Below are 16,830 nucleotides of genomic sequence, written 5' to 3' on the forward strand. Positions count from 1 at the left end.
AGAGACACAAATTGAGTATCTGTCAAGAATAAAGTGCTATAAACTCAATACTTATAATGATTAAATAGATATAGGTAATTTGTCATGATTGTATATGGAGTTTGTTTTAGAAGTCTTTAAACTAGCCAAAATTTCTGCTGTATATTAATTACAATGGTCTGGGGCTCTTCAGAAAGTAAAAAACAGAGAGGTGTCTAATAAGATAATGCTAGTAGGATTCAAACTATTAAAAGTAATTTTATTTAACAAAATGGCTACTGTAGTCCTATGATCCTACCATGGGAGCATTTTTGGACTTCATTACTCATAGAAGTAAGGCAGAAATACAAATAATTCCCTTTATTAAGTCCCTAAACTGGCTAAAAGACACATGCAACTCACTTTGATGTGGTCTTTACCTATGTGCACGTGTGTGCATTTGTACATAAACATATACCAATATCTAAAGAAATTATTCAAAGACATATAAGGAGAACCCACTGAATTGGTACTACAATCACAAAGACTTTTGTTTATCATGTTTACTGTGAAGAGGTATTACATAAAATTCTGAGTAAAAAATACCAAATTAAATCACTGTAAGGACAATACCTACACAAAATCTCAGACAAAAATTGGTATGCCAGTATGTGTTTTGACCAAGAGCTCCAACTTGAATAAACTATGTTATAATTAATAATAAGCCATAATTAATAACTGCATCATTAGCAACACCAATAAGTAAATTACACATATTAAACTGAACATCAATTACACTGCTCAAGTGATGCATTGCTTGGATATTTACTAGAGTAAATGGAAAAGCTCATCAGAGATACTGATCGATATGCTAAGCAGATGCCATTTATTAACTCCTAGGCAGGTGCCAAGTTTATTTTCAAACATTGTTTCTCAGAGATAGTTATTTATTCCTCTAAATAGAAAAACAGCATGTTGAAGAAAATTCGTGGCTAAGACCTACTTCTAAGTAAGACTTCTCATTCCCTTACAAATAGCTTTATATTTGTCTACTTTCATACCTAGTGTCTGGAAAGGTTATTACATAAGATATCTATAATCCATATAATAGAGTTCTATTAAAGTGCATCCCCTCATGCTCTCTTGAGAACTGATGCTGTTGAAGGCTAAACACAAAGAAAGGCATCCTCATTTAAACTAAGGACACTGAGGGACAAAGGAACCTCAAATGGCCAAGAAAGGGAGCCTGGTGTTCTATTCAGTGTGCTGGGTGGCAGGGAAGTATAAAATAGGTTATGCTCTGTTTTGGACTATTACTGCTTGAAATAAAATAGCTGTATTTGAAAATGCAGTAACTTTATTCATCAGCATCACCAACACCAGCATTGGTTATCATTGCAAACAGCAAGGTAACAGCCTGGGTCATGCTGATGCTGCTTTTATCCCAAAGACAGGTAAATGGAAAATATCATCAGTGGGAGACTCATCACAGGTCTTCACATGTGATAGAATAATAATGTCCCTCTCTTGCTTCGGTGCTCCTGGAGACCACAGCATCCACATGGTGTTCATGTAAATAATACCCTACATACTATCAAGAAATCCATTCATTTTCCCAGAAGTTCAATTTTGAATGTCTCTGAAGAGCTGCAGTGTCAACTTGGGACTGGCAGTGGCCTGGATTAATTACTGAGTCATCTTGAAAGCCTCATGGGCCATAAAACAAACCTATATTAGAGTAACAACAACAAAGCCACATGAGAAGCACCAGCAACTGCTATTTCCACTGCCTTCCCTTGGAGCCAGGTTTGTGCTCTACTCTACGTGCATTTTTGCACTCGACGTCTCACCACTGACTATGAGGTAAAGAAATAGTATTCTCCCTGTTTTACAGATACGGAAGCTGAGATGTTGAGAGATCAAGAGATTTCCCCAAGAAGCCTGGACTTGAACCCACTACTTGCTGTGTACATGCTTTCTAAACTGTGTGCATTGGGTTCCAGAGTTCCTGTGTGAATTTCCCTTTTAAAATCACAGTTAGGGAACTGTTAAGTCCAGATTCCTACCTAACATATTAGAAAACTGCCAATGAAGTGGGCCATGTGGGTTTGAAAATGATATGGAGTCTACCCCGAGGTACACTTTCCTATCATCTGTACCATTAAGGGAAGGAGAGAGAACAAATTCCAGCAGGAAGCTCAGCTTTATCCTAGGTGGCCCACTGCAAGCTTGACATTTTTATTAAGACTTTCGATCTTTCTTTTAAGACTTGATCTTTCTAATAAAGCATGCAAATGTTGCATTTCATTCCACAATACATCAATTTTTGACAAAAAAGTTCTTGCATTATTTATCATCAAGGAAAGTGGTGCTCCCAGAAGATGCACCATGCTTGGCCTTGCGGTTTCATGGAGCCTGGGCTTTCCAGCCAACAAGCATTTGAGATGGGACAGCAGCTGGACAACGGCTCTCACTCAACAGTTCCACCATGGAGAGTGACCTCTCCTCCCCTTTTCCTAAGGACAACCTCCCCAGACAGAGAGAGGTTATTTCAAGAATATAGGGTAGCTAAGCTGGAAAAGCCATGACTTGAGAAATAATCAGAAATGAAAGCCAAATCCAAGATCCTTTCACATTAAAAACAACAGCAGCAATTCTAAAAGTAGAAAAGTAGTATGTGCATGTTGCAGAATGGGGAGGCAGGTGATATTTTTAACATGATAGAATCTTACAAGACAATTTTTAAAAGACTTTAGGCCTCACTCTCAGCCCATTGGAGACATGGAAGAACACGTTTCACACTGATATTGCTGAAAGGGCAAATGAGGTGCATCTCCTCTAAGGACTGTGCTTTTTCTCTTTTCATTCGCCAGCCTGACTTCTCCCTTGATTTTTTGACAAGGTTGGTGAAAGTATTTAAAACAAGAATCCTTTCTTCAAAAAGGGGTATCATGTATTCTAAATTAATTCTTGATATTTTCTTGATCTGTTGCCTCCTCTACATCCTGCTGTCTTATGATGATGAAGGAAATTCTGACTTCCTTTCCATTCTGAATGGATCTAATATATTGGAACACAACCATAAATATTTTCAAAGAACTCTCACAAATACTAGGTATTTTATAAAAATAGTAATCTAAAAGCGTTTATGTTCAAGAGAGCCTAAATCCAAAGTCAACCACAACGTTAATCACACAGCAGTACAACACAGCCGTTTGCCTACGGATGCTAAGGGACATCACTGGGATCTTTAGACTTAAAACTGTTAGACTGAATTTTGATTCCTTATATTTTAAATTGTAGTAATAATTTCCTAAAATAAATAAATGGAGGAAAATCAAAATATCACAATTGGTATCTATCAACAGTATAGCCAGGGAACAGCAACTATGTGTCTAGTTCCATGCTAGTCACCGGAGCAAAGAGAAAGAACTAGTGATGCAGATATTGTCATTCAGCTTTGATAAATACTTAAAAAACATTCAGCCTTTCTCATTTTTATTAACATCAAGAATGAACTGGTTTAATTTTACTTAAAAATTGAAATAATATATTTCCTTATCAAAAAGGCAAGAACAATTTCACTATCAATATAAAATCTTTCATGCAAAAATCTTCAAGTGTTTTTTAAACTGAAAGTACTTTCTTTTTCACAGTATTTCGTATCTTTTACCAAACTCTTGGCTAATTTTGAGCTCAAAACTTTCTTTTCAGTATTCTTTTTGGATATGCATAATACACCAAATTAACATCAAAATTAAAAGGTAGGTTTCCTAAAATAAAAAATTTCAATATATGCCATTCAAGCCAGAAAGCTCTATGCCTTAAGCAAACAAAAGACAGTATAAAATATTGTTTTGGTTTCCTTTACCACACTGCTGATAGAAAAGAAAACCACAAAATGGTATCAAAAATTAAATTGTTTTTATACATTGAAAATCTTTTATATAGAGATTCTTAAGTTTACATAATACAAATGGAAAATAATACTATTTCAGTGCAATATACAGATTTTAAAATATATTGTTTCTGAAATCAAATACTTGACATTTGACTCAGTATTCCATTCCAAAAAATGACAAGAAAAAAGGAACAGCATTCCCCATGGCATGCCTGTATCTTCTCACCATTTTCTTGTAACTGTACTGTTTTATAGATGAAACTGCCACAGCAAAATGACAAATATAACACATAAAAGAACAAAAAGGGCAATAAATCAACAGTGACACTATAGCCCATTAAAATGCAGTCAGCTGGTATTGCAGAAAGAATAAAATTTTTCCCTCATTTTACATTCTTTCTAGCCAGAAAGGAAATTTCAGAATCCTCAAGCAGCCCTTGAAAGAGATGCTGAAAATCTCAAAAATCTCAAATTCTCCTCACGCCAACCCTCTATATTAACTTCCGTAGCCGAAACACATAGCACTGATATCCCCCTCTGCCATTTAATATGAAATGCGCACAACAGTGTATGTGAATTGTTAATCATCTATATTTAAAGAATACTGCATTTGACAAAAAGTAAGATACCTAGTTAGTTGGAAAATGGTAGTTTTAAGTTAGCCACTACTTTCAATCAGTTGGATATCTGCTTAAATGAAAAGTTTAGCCATTTTTTATTTATAAAGAAATCTAAAGGAGGCATTTTCTTCCCTTAATTTTTATCCAAAATTCTCTCAAAAGGTTAAATTGAAGCTTCTGACACTGTAAATGACTCCGGTATCATATAGATAGTACGTTTTCAAGCGCAACTGGGTATATGTTAACTTAGTTCATTACCCACTTACCACTATTACAAATAGTTCAAGATGTTGGTAAGCTTATGGAAGTGGAGCATTTATTGAACTGTTTATGTTGGTCTTAACAAAGGCACTAAATATAAGTTCCTGCAGAGCAAAGAGCCTACCCTACACTTCCATGAACGTTCCTCCTCTCTTATGTAGAGCTCATGGTAGGGCCAGCTCTCCTAGGGGGTGAAAGCTCATTGATGGAAACAATGAATGAGTGAATGAATGAATGAATGAATGATTGCTTCTCTAGTAGTAGAGGATAGTGCTCATAGGACAGCTCCCTAAAGCTACATATTTCAGGGACAGAAAGCTGCAACTTTGGTTTCTGTTAGAGCTAAACTGTATGCACTGTCTGAAGGGAGGCTAACTGGAGGGGGTCTATGTAGCTCTTGGTCCAGTTGCCCCTCCTGAAACCCCATTTACCCTGACTGCAGTCACAGGAGGAAGTGCCACTGTGGCAAGGATTTTTTTTTTTTTAAAGCAGTGTGAAAATTAGTTCACCCTTCAAGGGAATTTTATCTTTTACAAATAACTTCATCCCATCAAAAAAAATACAGCTGGACTCTGAGTGCCGTTCATGTGCCAAGCACTGAGTGGCAGGCTGAGGAAAGTTTAAAGATATATAAAATATGGCCCCTGGAAGGGATTCTAAACATTCCTTTGATATGGCTGATCCTGTCCCTTTAGTTCCCTAGCATGTGCTCTTCCATGCTGGCTACAGCTGATCCATTCCCCATGACCAGTAATTACTGTATTAATTCCTGGCTTTTACCTCTTCTATTCCCATCTACTTACTCTGTTCTTTTTTTTCCAGTGTGTTGGACAGTCTTCCATTTCTTATAGTTTTACATTTGGTCTTTTGGCCTTTTTCATCTCTTCTCCAATGTTTTTAGTGTGGCTGGAGTACACAGTGCAAAACTGATCCTTTCTGTCCCTCCTAAAACACTTCAATTGCTTCCCACTGCTCCTGGGATCAAGACCGAAGTCTTTAATGTAAGGTACAGGGTCACAGTTGGCCTTGTTCTGCCTGTATAACCTTACTACTCACCCCACACATCCTTTTTGCTCTCTGCTCTCCAGCCATGATGACCTTTCTGCAATTCTTCATATCTGACCATGATTCATCGTACCACCGGACCTTTGTACCTGCTGTTACTGCTACTAACTAAGCTAATGTTCAGTAAACAATCCCACCATCTTCAAGCCATATACTGTCCTCCTTGCTACTCAGTGTGGCTAAGACCCAATCAGTTATATCTTCATCTTACAAATAGAGAACTTTGGGTCCCCAGAAGGACAGACATTATCTACCTGCATCTTAGCTCTGCCATGGTTTACTGAAGATAAAGAGGACTTAGGATGTGAGATGGGATCTGACAGGTGGGAAGTAGAGAAATGGACAGACAGTCAGCAGAGTAAGAGGAAAACAGATAATGTTGGTGGGAGTGGCTGGGTCATTCTCTTAGAAAATCAATTAACATTCCACCTTTTTTATGGCTCTTGCCAAAAGAAATGGGTGATCGAATTATGCTTTTGTAAGTGGGTTGAAAAACCATTGGTTTGTTTTATTTGCAATGGAAAAGCTTATTAAATTTATATATATATATTAAAAAGAGACATATTTTGCAATCTTGCATAAAGTAACATAAAATCAGTCAAGACAAAATAAACCAATTTCAAAATATTCCTTCCCTCAATCAAAATTTACTCACAATAATAAATGAAAGCTATACAATACCTAGGAATAAAGTTAGTAAGAAAGGTCATCAACTGTTATTCATTCAGTCATTCAGCAAACAATTTGAAACACTTTCTGGGTGCCTGCGGGCTACACTGGGAACAAGACAGACAGACAATGCTGTTTCATGCTTTTGTGAGTTGAAACACCTAGGGTTTGTTTTATTTGCAATGGAAAGGTCTACTGATTTAAAAAAAAAAAAAAATATATATATATATATATAGCATTCTCCACAGCGTGTCAGGGTTGGCTGGGTTATTAAATCATAAACAAAGATATCTTAATTTAAAAAGCCTAGATGTATGTGAAAAATAAAAAGTTTTTAAAGAGAAATTCCTAGCATGTATAGCTTTCTACTTTCTTCCCAAATCATTTCTGTATTATGAACAGTGAATCACAAGATAAAAGGAAGAAAGAGACTAGTAGGGGCATTTCCAATTTCTAGAACTTTCTCTGTGTGTACTCTTTAGAGTAGGATTTCTGAGGTAGACAGAACCTTCATTCCAATCAGACATTCCACTCTCCTTTACTATCTCCTAAATCTAGTTAGTAACTTAGCAAAGCATTTTTTTAAAAATTGTGGATGACAACTCATTAATGGGAAATGAAATCAATTTAGAAGGTAGCAACCAGAATTTTTTTTAAAAAAATGAAAAAGAATAATGTAGAACAGAATACGAAAATCAGGGTATATCTTATGTTTGCAGTGAGTAGTGTTGGAAGTACGGTTCTAAAAGTTTTCATCACAGTTAAATTTACATGTATGTATATGTGTATACACAGTACTGGGTAATTATGTGTTTATTATCACTGATTGGGGTCAAGAAGTTTAAGCAACACTCCCTAGTGCAATGACAGGACTGCTCATGAAATGTCCTAGCATTCCACAAATTCCTTCTTTGGAACCCTCCTGACATCTGGGCCATTCAAATAACTCAGTCAAGAAATATTTATGAGCACTTTTTTTTTTTGAGACAGAGTCTCACTCTGTCACCCAGGCTGGAGTACAGTAGCTTGATCTCAGTTCACTGTAACCTCTGCCTCCCGGGTTCAAGCAATTCTCCTGCCTCAGCCTCCTGAGTGGCTATCATGCCTGGCACAGTCCTAGGTGCTGGGGTCAGATCACCAAGGTTCTTGTTTTCATTGGTGGTAGACAAGTGGGGGAGGGCCTACCTACACCAAGGGAAACCTAACCAACAAGCACCACATACCAGTACAACAGGGACAGCAAGGCAAAGGACTCATCATCTCACAAAAGCTTCCCAGTGCAAGTATAGCATCAAATAGAATTTTTAGGGGCAAGATGTCAGCACAGTTAGAACAAAATGAACAAAAAAGAGCAGAAGACTTCAGAATGTATACCTCCTGTATCTTCTATTGGCTTCTGGAAGGGACAGGATTGATCTATTAAACACAACGGTTGAATGGGTCACAGATGGAAAATGTTCAGAGCTGTCCCACTGACCACTTCCTAGGCTGTTTACCACAGTGAGAAATGGTTTGAAATACAGGTCCTTTGGTTCCCATCAGTTATAAAACTGCTGTCTTTTCTTAGCTTTGCTAAATGACAAGTATGATACTAATTTTTCACTCATCTGAGTATGCACTTATGTAGGTTTTGTGGTTACTAATGCAAATGTACTTGATGCCAAGGTGTCTAGGCAACCATACAAAGTAAAACTCCTGAAAAGAGTTGGTCGATTCATACCTGGCACACATAAGGCGCTCAATAAATGTCAAATAAATGACTGAATGAATTAAGTCTCAGGCTTGCAGTATGACTCATGAATAAATCCCTTAAAAAAGACAGTGTTACTGCTATCGAAGTTGATGGGTGATGCAAATGGAAAATGCAAAAGAAATATTATTTGAGTGTGAATTTATCTGGGTAAGACGAACCATCATTAAAACCAGCAGTAAATACTGAAGAAAGAACAAGGTAGTTTTTTACTGGTTTTTGAGGCTTATTCTGACACACTATCATTTTAATCCCTAATAAACCAAAGTAAATGAGGTAGATCACCTGTAGCCCTTATGAGGAATAGCAGCCACACACTGCAGTTGTGTGTGTGTCCTTCAGACTGGCTCCAAAATAATCACACTCACTGTATCTAAATGCCTTACGATGAGGGCTGCTTTATGAAGTATCTTCTCAATCAGACAAGTTTTAGAGTGAAAACTATATTCAGAAGCTTCACTTACTTCATTCCTAGTAAACAGCATGCTTCATTTGAAGTTAGTGGATTATAGGTAAAGCTTGGTAAAAGGACTATTGAATTATATTTCATAAGTATTTGTTTTATGAAGGTGGGAACAACCCATTTTTAACAATGTACTGATGAATCTGGTGCCGGCTTAGACATAATGGGTGGTCAGAGTTGCTGAAGGATCCCAATAACCTTCAAGATGGACTCCTAACCCTACACAGAGTGCCACAGGCCAGTCCTGAAAGGTCAAGGTTTTAGAGGGGAGGACTTATTAAGAAAGGCACTGTCCCTCAAATACTTTTACTTGTGGGAAGAACACTTCAGAAGTTCAGGAGAAGGAAGGGTCTGTAACAAGTAGAACTTCAATCAGGAAAAGAAATACTCTTAAAAGAAACTTGAAGGCAAGGGTAACAGAACTGTCAATAAATTGATAACTTTTCGGCCCTGAAATAGAGAACTGAAAATATGTACAGAATTCCAGTGAAGAAGGAAATAGAATTATTTTACATTTCTTTACCTTATAACATCAGTCTATAATTTTCCTGAGGCTCAGTTTTCTTTATTGTCCAAAATAATAAGTTCACAGAACAATGTAAACATTTGTAATTTATTACCATGAGTTAAGCTTTACCATTTTCTTAAATGTTAGGGGATATTGCCTAGATTCACACACAAAAAACAATTGCTGGAGTGAAAATCATACAGAAAGTAGTTTCTGCTTCTTACTTGGCTTTCATCAGGCCTAGACTGTAAGCAGGTGCTTCTGAAACCAGAATTTTGAGTCCTGCCCATGTAATTATGTTAGAAATCTTGACAATGACTTGTCTTTGTTGGAGCAAAAAAGTTTGTCTTTTGGAGTTCACTAACTACTCACCTTCAATCTGAAGTAATTTACTGGACTCTTCGTACATGAATGTATAGAGATGTCTATAAGGCTTTAGAGGGAAGAGTGAACAAGCTCACTTCTCTTGGTATAAGGAAGCACAGTTCAACTCCATGACTCTAAGCCATTCAATTTTTCTAAACTTTCCTAAATTATTGAAAGCATTTGACTTGCAGATATGCCACTGCATGATTTATATAAACACTATGCTTCGAAACAAGGATCTATAAGGAATGCATTCAGCTCTGCAACTATTGTATGTACACACAAAGCTGTTAGAACATTGTCACCCTAAACACCTTTGGGGGGCTTCGTTTAATACTACTGGCAGCCAAGATTGTGTATAGCTAAATGTATGTGCAAACTAGGCCAGGCAAGGTAAAAAATAAACCTCTTGCACCCTTAAATCTCAATACCATATAACTAATTTGGAAAACTAGGAATATATCTTTATGTATTTTGTTGGAAACCCTGTTTGATGTTATTGCTATTTCAAGTCCAGCAAATTTCATTTCTATATAACATTAGTCTAGAAAGAAACATACCAACAGACCAAACACACAATGAAAACATGCAGTGGAGTTGTACTTAATGCATGGATATAAATGTGCACACAGAAGAGGCCAAGCATGTCACTTAATTTAATACGAGCAAAGGTCTGTACCAAGGGTCTGAAACATTGTAAACAGGCCTTAAGCAAAGGAGGAAATGTAGAGCAGAAACAGAGCTGAGAAAAATGAGTGGGAAATGGGCAAGATGACTCGTCTATACTTGAACATCTGACCTGTTAGTTGGCCGTCGCCTGCAGCGGGGGCGATGCGAATGTAAGGTGTTGTAAGCTGAGTCACGATTATCGCAGCTAAGGCAAAGGAGGATTTCCAGGTCAGCATGCATGAGGGAAAAAAAAGCCAGACTGAAGCTAGGCTAGCAAGAAGAATCCCCATCAGTATATCAAATTGTCTCAACTTTGTTCTAACAACAACAAAAAGAAAAGGAAAAAAGAAAAAAAAAAAAACATAGCAAGGTGCTGAATATTCTGAATTCTTTTCCCTTAAATAAGCTCTAGTCAGTCAGTTGGATTTCTAACTATGACACAGTTGGAAGCTTTGGCTGAGATCTTGGATAGATCAACTGAAGAAGAAAAAAAGGAAAACAAAACCAAAAACATTCATCCTAAATAAAGGTCAAGACTGAGCAGTGTTTCCAATTGAAATTGAGTGTGGCGCTGAAAGATTCATTGTTAATTCTGGTGATCCAAACTTTAGGCTTTTAGAACGTATTAGGTTTTTTAACATTCTATTGTTGAAATCACAATTTTTTCTCTTCTTACTAAATCCCCTTTGTAAAGAAGAATATTACACTCTTTCACTAAAAACGTTTTTATGTAGAAAAATTTCTCTGATATCTAAATTTCATGCAGCTTTCCATTCAGGAACTTTATTTTTTCACTTTAAGAGAATAAAAAATGCATCTCCAAGTATTGGTTGGAAAATAATAGAAACTACGAATTGCCTTTGCTATAGTTATCATGGTTAACATGTGAACAAAGAAATGATCAAGAGTCTTGAAGCAGACCAGGCTGGCTTCTTAGTTTGCCTGCACAGCTCAGCAGTTGTGTTTAAGTGGTTAACATTAATGACACACAGATATTTAAAAAAAACAGAAAATTAAAACATCAGTTCTAACATGATACAGCTGGAAAATGATGCAAAAAAAATATTGGAAAATTAAGGACAGGCTTACATGAAAGATTACTAATTTACATGGAACAGCCTGGGTACTATTAGAAATGTGGCAGCGAGTAAGGAAAATAGATCATCTACCATCTGCAGACAATTAAACCCAAAACTGCTGCTGCATAATATTTTGAAATATCCCTCTGCATCATGCAAGCAAGTGCTGCTTACAACTAGACAACTGCAGCAACTGAGTTAAAAATGGTGTAACAGTCTTTCACACATTATTAATGAACATATTCTAGTTTTGTTAAATGAGACTAACAAACTAACAGTTTGGTCAGAGAACAGGCAGCTCCCAGTGCATTAACGCATTACAAAGATAATTTTCTTAATATGACGTATTATGCAATTTTGAATACTATTATAATAAGCTGTACACAGTAAAATGTTATTTCTAAGATTGTTACAAAGTTGGTACCAATTCCAAGTTTTATACACATAACATTTTTGTTTGGTCATAGACTACTGTTGCTCCAACCAATACTCCTATGTAGTTCCGCATTATCTGTAGGAGAGTCTGACTTGTTCTCCTTTTGAGAAAAATGAAATTGTTTTATAGAAAAACAGAGCAGGCCAGGTGCCGGGGTTCACACCAGTAATCCCAGCACTTTGGGAGGCTGAGGTGGGTGGATCGCTTGAGCTCAGGAGTTTAAGATCAAATGAATAACATGGTGAAACCCCATCTCTAAAAAAGTTACAAAAATCAGTCTGGCGTGGTAGCTTGCGCCTGTAGTCCCAGCTATTTGGGAGGCTGAGGCAGGAGGATTGCTTGAACACAGGAGGCAGAGGTTGCAATAGTGAGCCGAGATTGCACCACTGCACTCCAGCCTGAGCAACACAGGAAGACACTGTCTCAAGAAAAAAAAAAAAAAAAAAAAAAAAAAAAAACAACAAAAAAAGAAGGAAAAAGAAAAAGAGAAACAGAACACCTAATATCCAAAAAGGTAAACAATATGAACAAAAAGTTACTTGAAAATAGCTATGTCAGTCAGCCAGGTATTCACAAATAAAAAGGAACTCAAACTATAATCAGAAGCTAAGTCTACCATGTAAAAAGTATATTATAAATATCAGGAAGGATTTTTATATGATCTCTATGTTCTGCTTTGTAAAGTGCTTATTTGTAACTATTATTTTTAGTTATGAGGAAAAAATTTGATTATGCTATACGTTATCTTCAAATGGGCCAGCAGGCCCACCACCTGCTTTTGCAAATAAAGTTTTATTGGAACACATGCTTAACTGTTTATGTATCGCCTATGGCTGCTCTTGCCCAGCAAGAGCAGACCTGCATAGTTGTGACAGAGACCATATGACCCACAAGGCCTCAAATATTTATTATCTGGCCCTTAACATAAAAAGTTTGCTGACCTCTAACTTAAAATATCAATAAAGATGCATTATAGAAGAGAATTATCACTAAGTTTGGTGATATTCTCTTTTATAATGAAAAAAGATAAAGGATTTATCAGCTCCAGATATTCTCTTCAAAGTATAGAATTGGAATAAAGACAGAAATTCCAATCCTACACTTTGAAGACAGTATCTGGTGCTGATAAATGTAAGGTCCCTGTGGATCAGACTTCTAAATGGTCATTTCAGTTACGTGCAGTGGGATCTTCTGGAACTTGTTGAGCCAGCATTTACCTAACTGCATTTTGCATGACTCGACTGTTCCTTAAAAAATGAATTTGGATCAAATAAATTTGGAAAGCACAGGGTTTTTCAGGATTCTTTTCTTTAGGAACTTCTCAGGGGGCCTTAATATACTCATGATGTACACATTATAAAGACTATTTCAGATCATGAAAAAAGTACATTTTCTCTATAAAATGCTGAATGATGGAATGTTAATGTTCCTATTTCAAAATCCAAAGCCTAAATAACAGCAGATTAGCATATATGAGTGGTCTTGCTATATAATTCATTTTCTCATGTAGAGAATATGAGAAATTAAACAGAATCTTAATTAGCTTTACATCTCAACAGACATTCTTTTCAGTTCTTTTATCAGCGCTCTTTCATTCTGTACCATTACGGCCTACAAAGGATGGTATTTCGTTGAACAAAACAGTGAACAGAAAAACAGTCTGTAGAAACTTCTCAAAAAGCTTGGTGATTAAAAAAAGAAACATTCAAATTTCTGAATCTAGAAATTATATCAGGACAATGGAAATCCTTCAAAGTTTACTCAAGGTCTTCCAATAAGCCATATTCACATTCCATTACAAATTTAACTTAAATAAAATGCTAAACTTACAAAAACAGTAAAATGAATAATTTTTTCATGAAAAAGTCCCTTAAAATATAACATTGAAAAAATGCTTTGTTTTCTTTTTGTTTAAGGCTTACAGTCTGATTTTTCTAATAGTTTTGGAAAATAATTTAGCATGTGTTTACGTGAAGTTTTTGTTTTGACTTCTAGCCAGACCAGGGGTGTCCAATCTTTTGACTTCCCTGGGCCACACTGGAAGAAGAAGTGTCTTGGGCCACATGTAAAATACACTAACACTAACAACAGCTGATGAGCTTAAAAAAAAAAAGCCCATGCATAAATCTCATATATATATATGTGTGTGTATATATATACATATATATACGTATATATAGATATATAATATACGTATATATATAATATACGTATATATATATAATATACGTATATATATAATATACGTATATATACGTATATATATATAATATACGTATATATACGTATATATATATACGTATATATATATAATATACGTATATATACGTATATATATATACGTATATATATATAATATACGTATATATATATACGTGTATATATATATATATGGAGATGGAATGTCACTCTGTCATCCAGTCTGGAATGCAATGGGGCAATCTCAGCTCACTGCAACCTCTGCCTCCCGGGGTCAAGTGATTCTCCAGCCTCAGCCTCAAAAGTAGCTGGGATTAAAGGCACCCGCCACTGCACCCGGGTAATTTTTATATTTTTAGTAGAGACGGGGTTTCGTCATGTTGGCCAGGCTGGTCTCGAACTCCTGACCTCAGGTGATCGTCTTGTTTCAGCCTCCCAAAGTGCTGGGATTACAGGCGTGAGCCACCATGCCCAGCCAAACCTCATAATGATTTAAGAAAGCTTAAAAATTTGTGCTGGGAAGCATTCAAAGCCATCCTGGGCTGCATGTGGCCCCCGGGCCATGGGTTGTACAAGCTTGAGCTAGACAAAAGTCACATAACAGCAAGGAGAGGATCAAATTAACATATATGACTGCTTCTCATATATCAAAACCCAAAAAAACCCCAAAGCACTTTTATAAATCAAGGAAGCACTCAAATAATTTTTAAATGAACAACAGGAAAGCTCCCAAATGGCTATACTGCCAAGGACAAACATGCGGTGCTATCATATTATGAAAAAATCTTATTTTATGGAAGATTAATATAATGTGCATACTTTAAACTGATTGTTACATCAATTAGAATGAATAGACCTCATTCAATATAAGAAATTAACTTACTAATAACACATTTGGATTTTTTAGTGTACCCTACAAGTTTAGAATTGATCATCAATGAAGCCTTCTAAAACTAGCTGCAAAGAGTTTCCACCCTACTAGTTACCATGAGACCACCATGGTGAATATAAAAGCTAAAGAAAACACATACACTAATCACTAAAACACCGTTGGACCAAATGGTCTAAAAAAATCGAACTACAAAAATGTGAATGTTAATGAAAAATACAATTTCATAGATTTTAAGAAATATTTAAAACTACTCTATTCACTCCACTATACAATTAAAAACAATCCCTTGAATTGGGCAGGTAACACATAAACATCACGTATACCCTGGTATGGTGTCTTTATCTTTTAACTCAAGAGAGAATATTCTGTGATGAGTTTGCCTATAGTTAACATGTACCTACAGGAAATTCATCTAGGTGCATAAACGAAGAGGATGCATAAAAATATAGGCAATCTCCCACACATATGGAGATATATAATAATACAGCTTAGGTTTTTTCCTGTCTAACTTTTATCAAGTTTATATTTAAGATGATGAGTGTCAAAATATGTCTTTGGAATATGATTAAAATAATCACTGCATTAAATTTATAAATAGTATGAAATATATTTTTAAGAGAGATACCCTTACTTTAAATTATAAGCTAGCTCTTAGTGAAAACAAATCCACCTCCATACTTTCTCTATAAAGATACTTGTCAACAGTTGTTTCAGGAGAAGATTGAAATCTTTGTACATTCAAAATGTTGCTTAGGAAAGCAATTCTGTATCTGAAAACTCAATTAAGCCATGGCACTGTGAGCAGTATGTGGCAACACACACTCAGGATGTTTGAACTCTTTTACATTTTAAACATCTTTACTCTGTGGTATCAACAGTTATTAGACCTTCCTATTTCTCTGTTTTGACTATGTAGTCAAGATGGAATGGCTTCCCATGTTGCAAGAGAATTTCTAGTATCAATAAGGACACATTTTCTGACTAAAAGGTGGTGAAACATTACACTGTGCTGAAAGGAGGGTTGCTGAATCCGTCCACGTAGAACTTAATAAAATAGCACAAAACAGTGTAGTTTTGCCTGGAGGGAGAATATCTTCCAAGGTTTCCTCTTGTGCTATGATTTTATGAAACAGAAATGACAATGTTATGCAGTAAATATTAAAATGTTTCCCTCTTTCCCCAAAAGAGGTTCTTTGGATAGAGTTTGTTGCTGTGTAAATGTTTGCAAATGACTCAGAAAATAGGAGTGGGGAATATTTAGTCAATCAGGTCATCTGATTGCTTAATCATCCTTTGGTGAATTGAAAAACAAATTACAATATTGATGAAATCTAGCTGATGGAAGAAAATGATCCAAATCACTATCTAATTCAATCTATTGTGAAAACAGCAAACTTGTCAGGTTTCCACATTTACTAGTGTGTTATTTATATAATTATTTAACTATGTAAATGAGCATGATGACAGATATTTTGTTGTTTTCACAGTAAATTGGGCAGTGACTCAATCCTCACCAACAGGAGGTCTGATGCTTACACTACACAATACTGTCACTGGCCAGAGGTGCTGCTGGGTGACGAGCCATGAGCAATGGTGAAAGAAACACTGGGGCTAGGAGTGCAGGCCTTGACCCCCAGATTATCAGCTGAGTCACCTTGGTGAGTCAATTTGTCTCCAAAAATTCACCTTTTCCTCATCTTAAAAATAAGAATAGCAGTACCTGTTTCCTTTTTCATAGTAATGAAGAAATAAATGAGAACACATGCATGAAAGAGATTTCAAAACTTTCAGCTGTGACGTTAAACATTAAGCATTATAAACCGGGGCCCTGGAACAGGATTTACTTTTTCAGACCTTAAGGGTAAGTGAAATGTAATACAGCAGTATTTTGAAATTCCTGTTGTTGAGTATGGACCATAATCTTGAGAACTAAGAGCGTCAATGGATACCTGGTTCAAGGGCTTCATCGTCCTGTAATAATTAATAGCTGATAG

General features: G+C 36.0%; 1 protein-coding gene across 10 annotated transcripts in view; it reads right to left on the reverse strand.

Moving 5' to 3' along the window:
• The window catches only part of PTPRM (protein tyrosine phosphatase receptor type M), an 844,030-nt gene that overhangs the window by 273,561 nt on the left and 553,639 nt on the right, over positions 1-16,830 (reverse strand). For 5 of the 10 annotated variants that reach the window (XM_054537539.2, XM_054537540.2, XM_054537542.2 and 2 more), the window contains one exon: positions 10,361-10,435. In XM_054537539.2, coding sequence (XP_054393514.1) covers positions 10,361-10,435 — 75 coding nt within the window. 10 annotated transcript variants of the gene reach the window in all.

This window comes from Pongo abelii, chromosome 17, assembly GCF_028885655.2.
Source record: "Pongo abelii isolate AG06213 chromosome 17, NHGRI_mPonAbe1-v2.0_pri, whole genome shotgun sequence".
NCBI classification, from domain to species: domain Eukaryota; kingdom Metazoa; phylum Chordata; class Mammalia; order Primates; family Hominidae; genus Pongo; species Pongo abelii.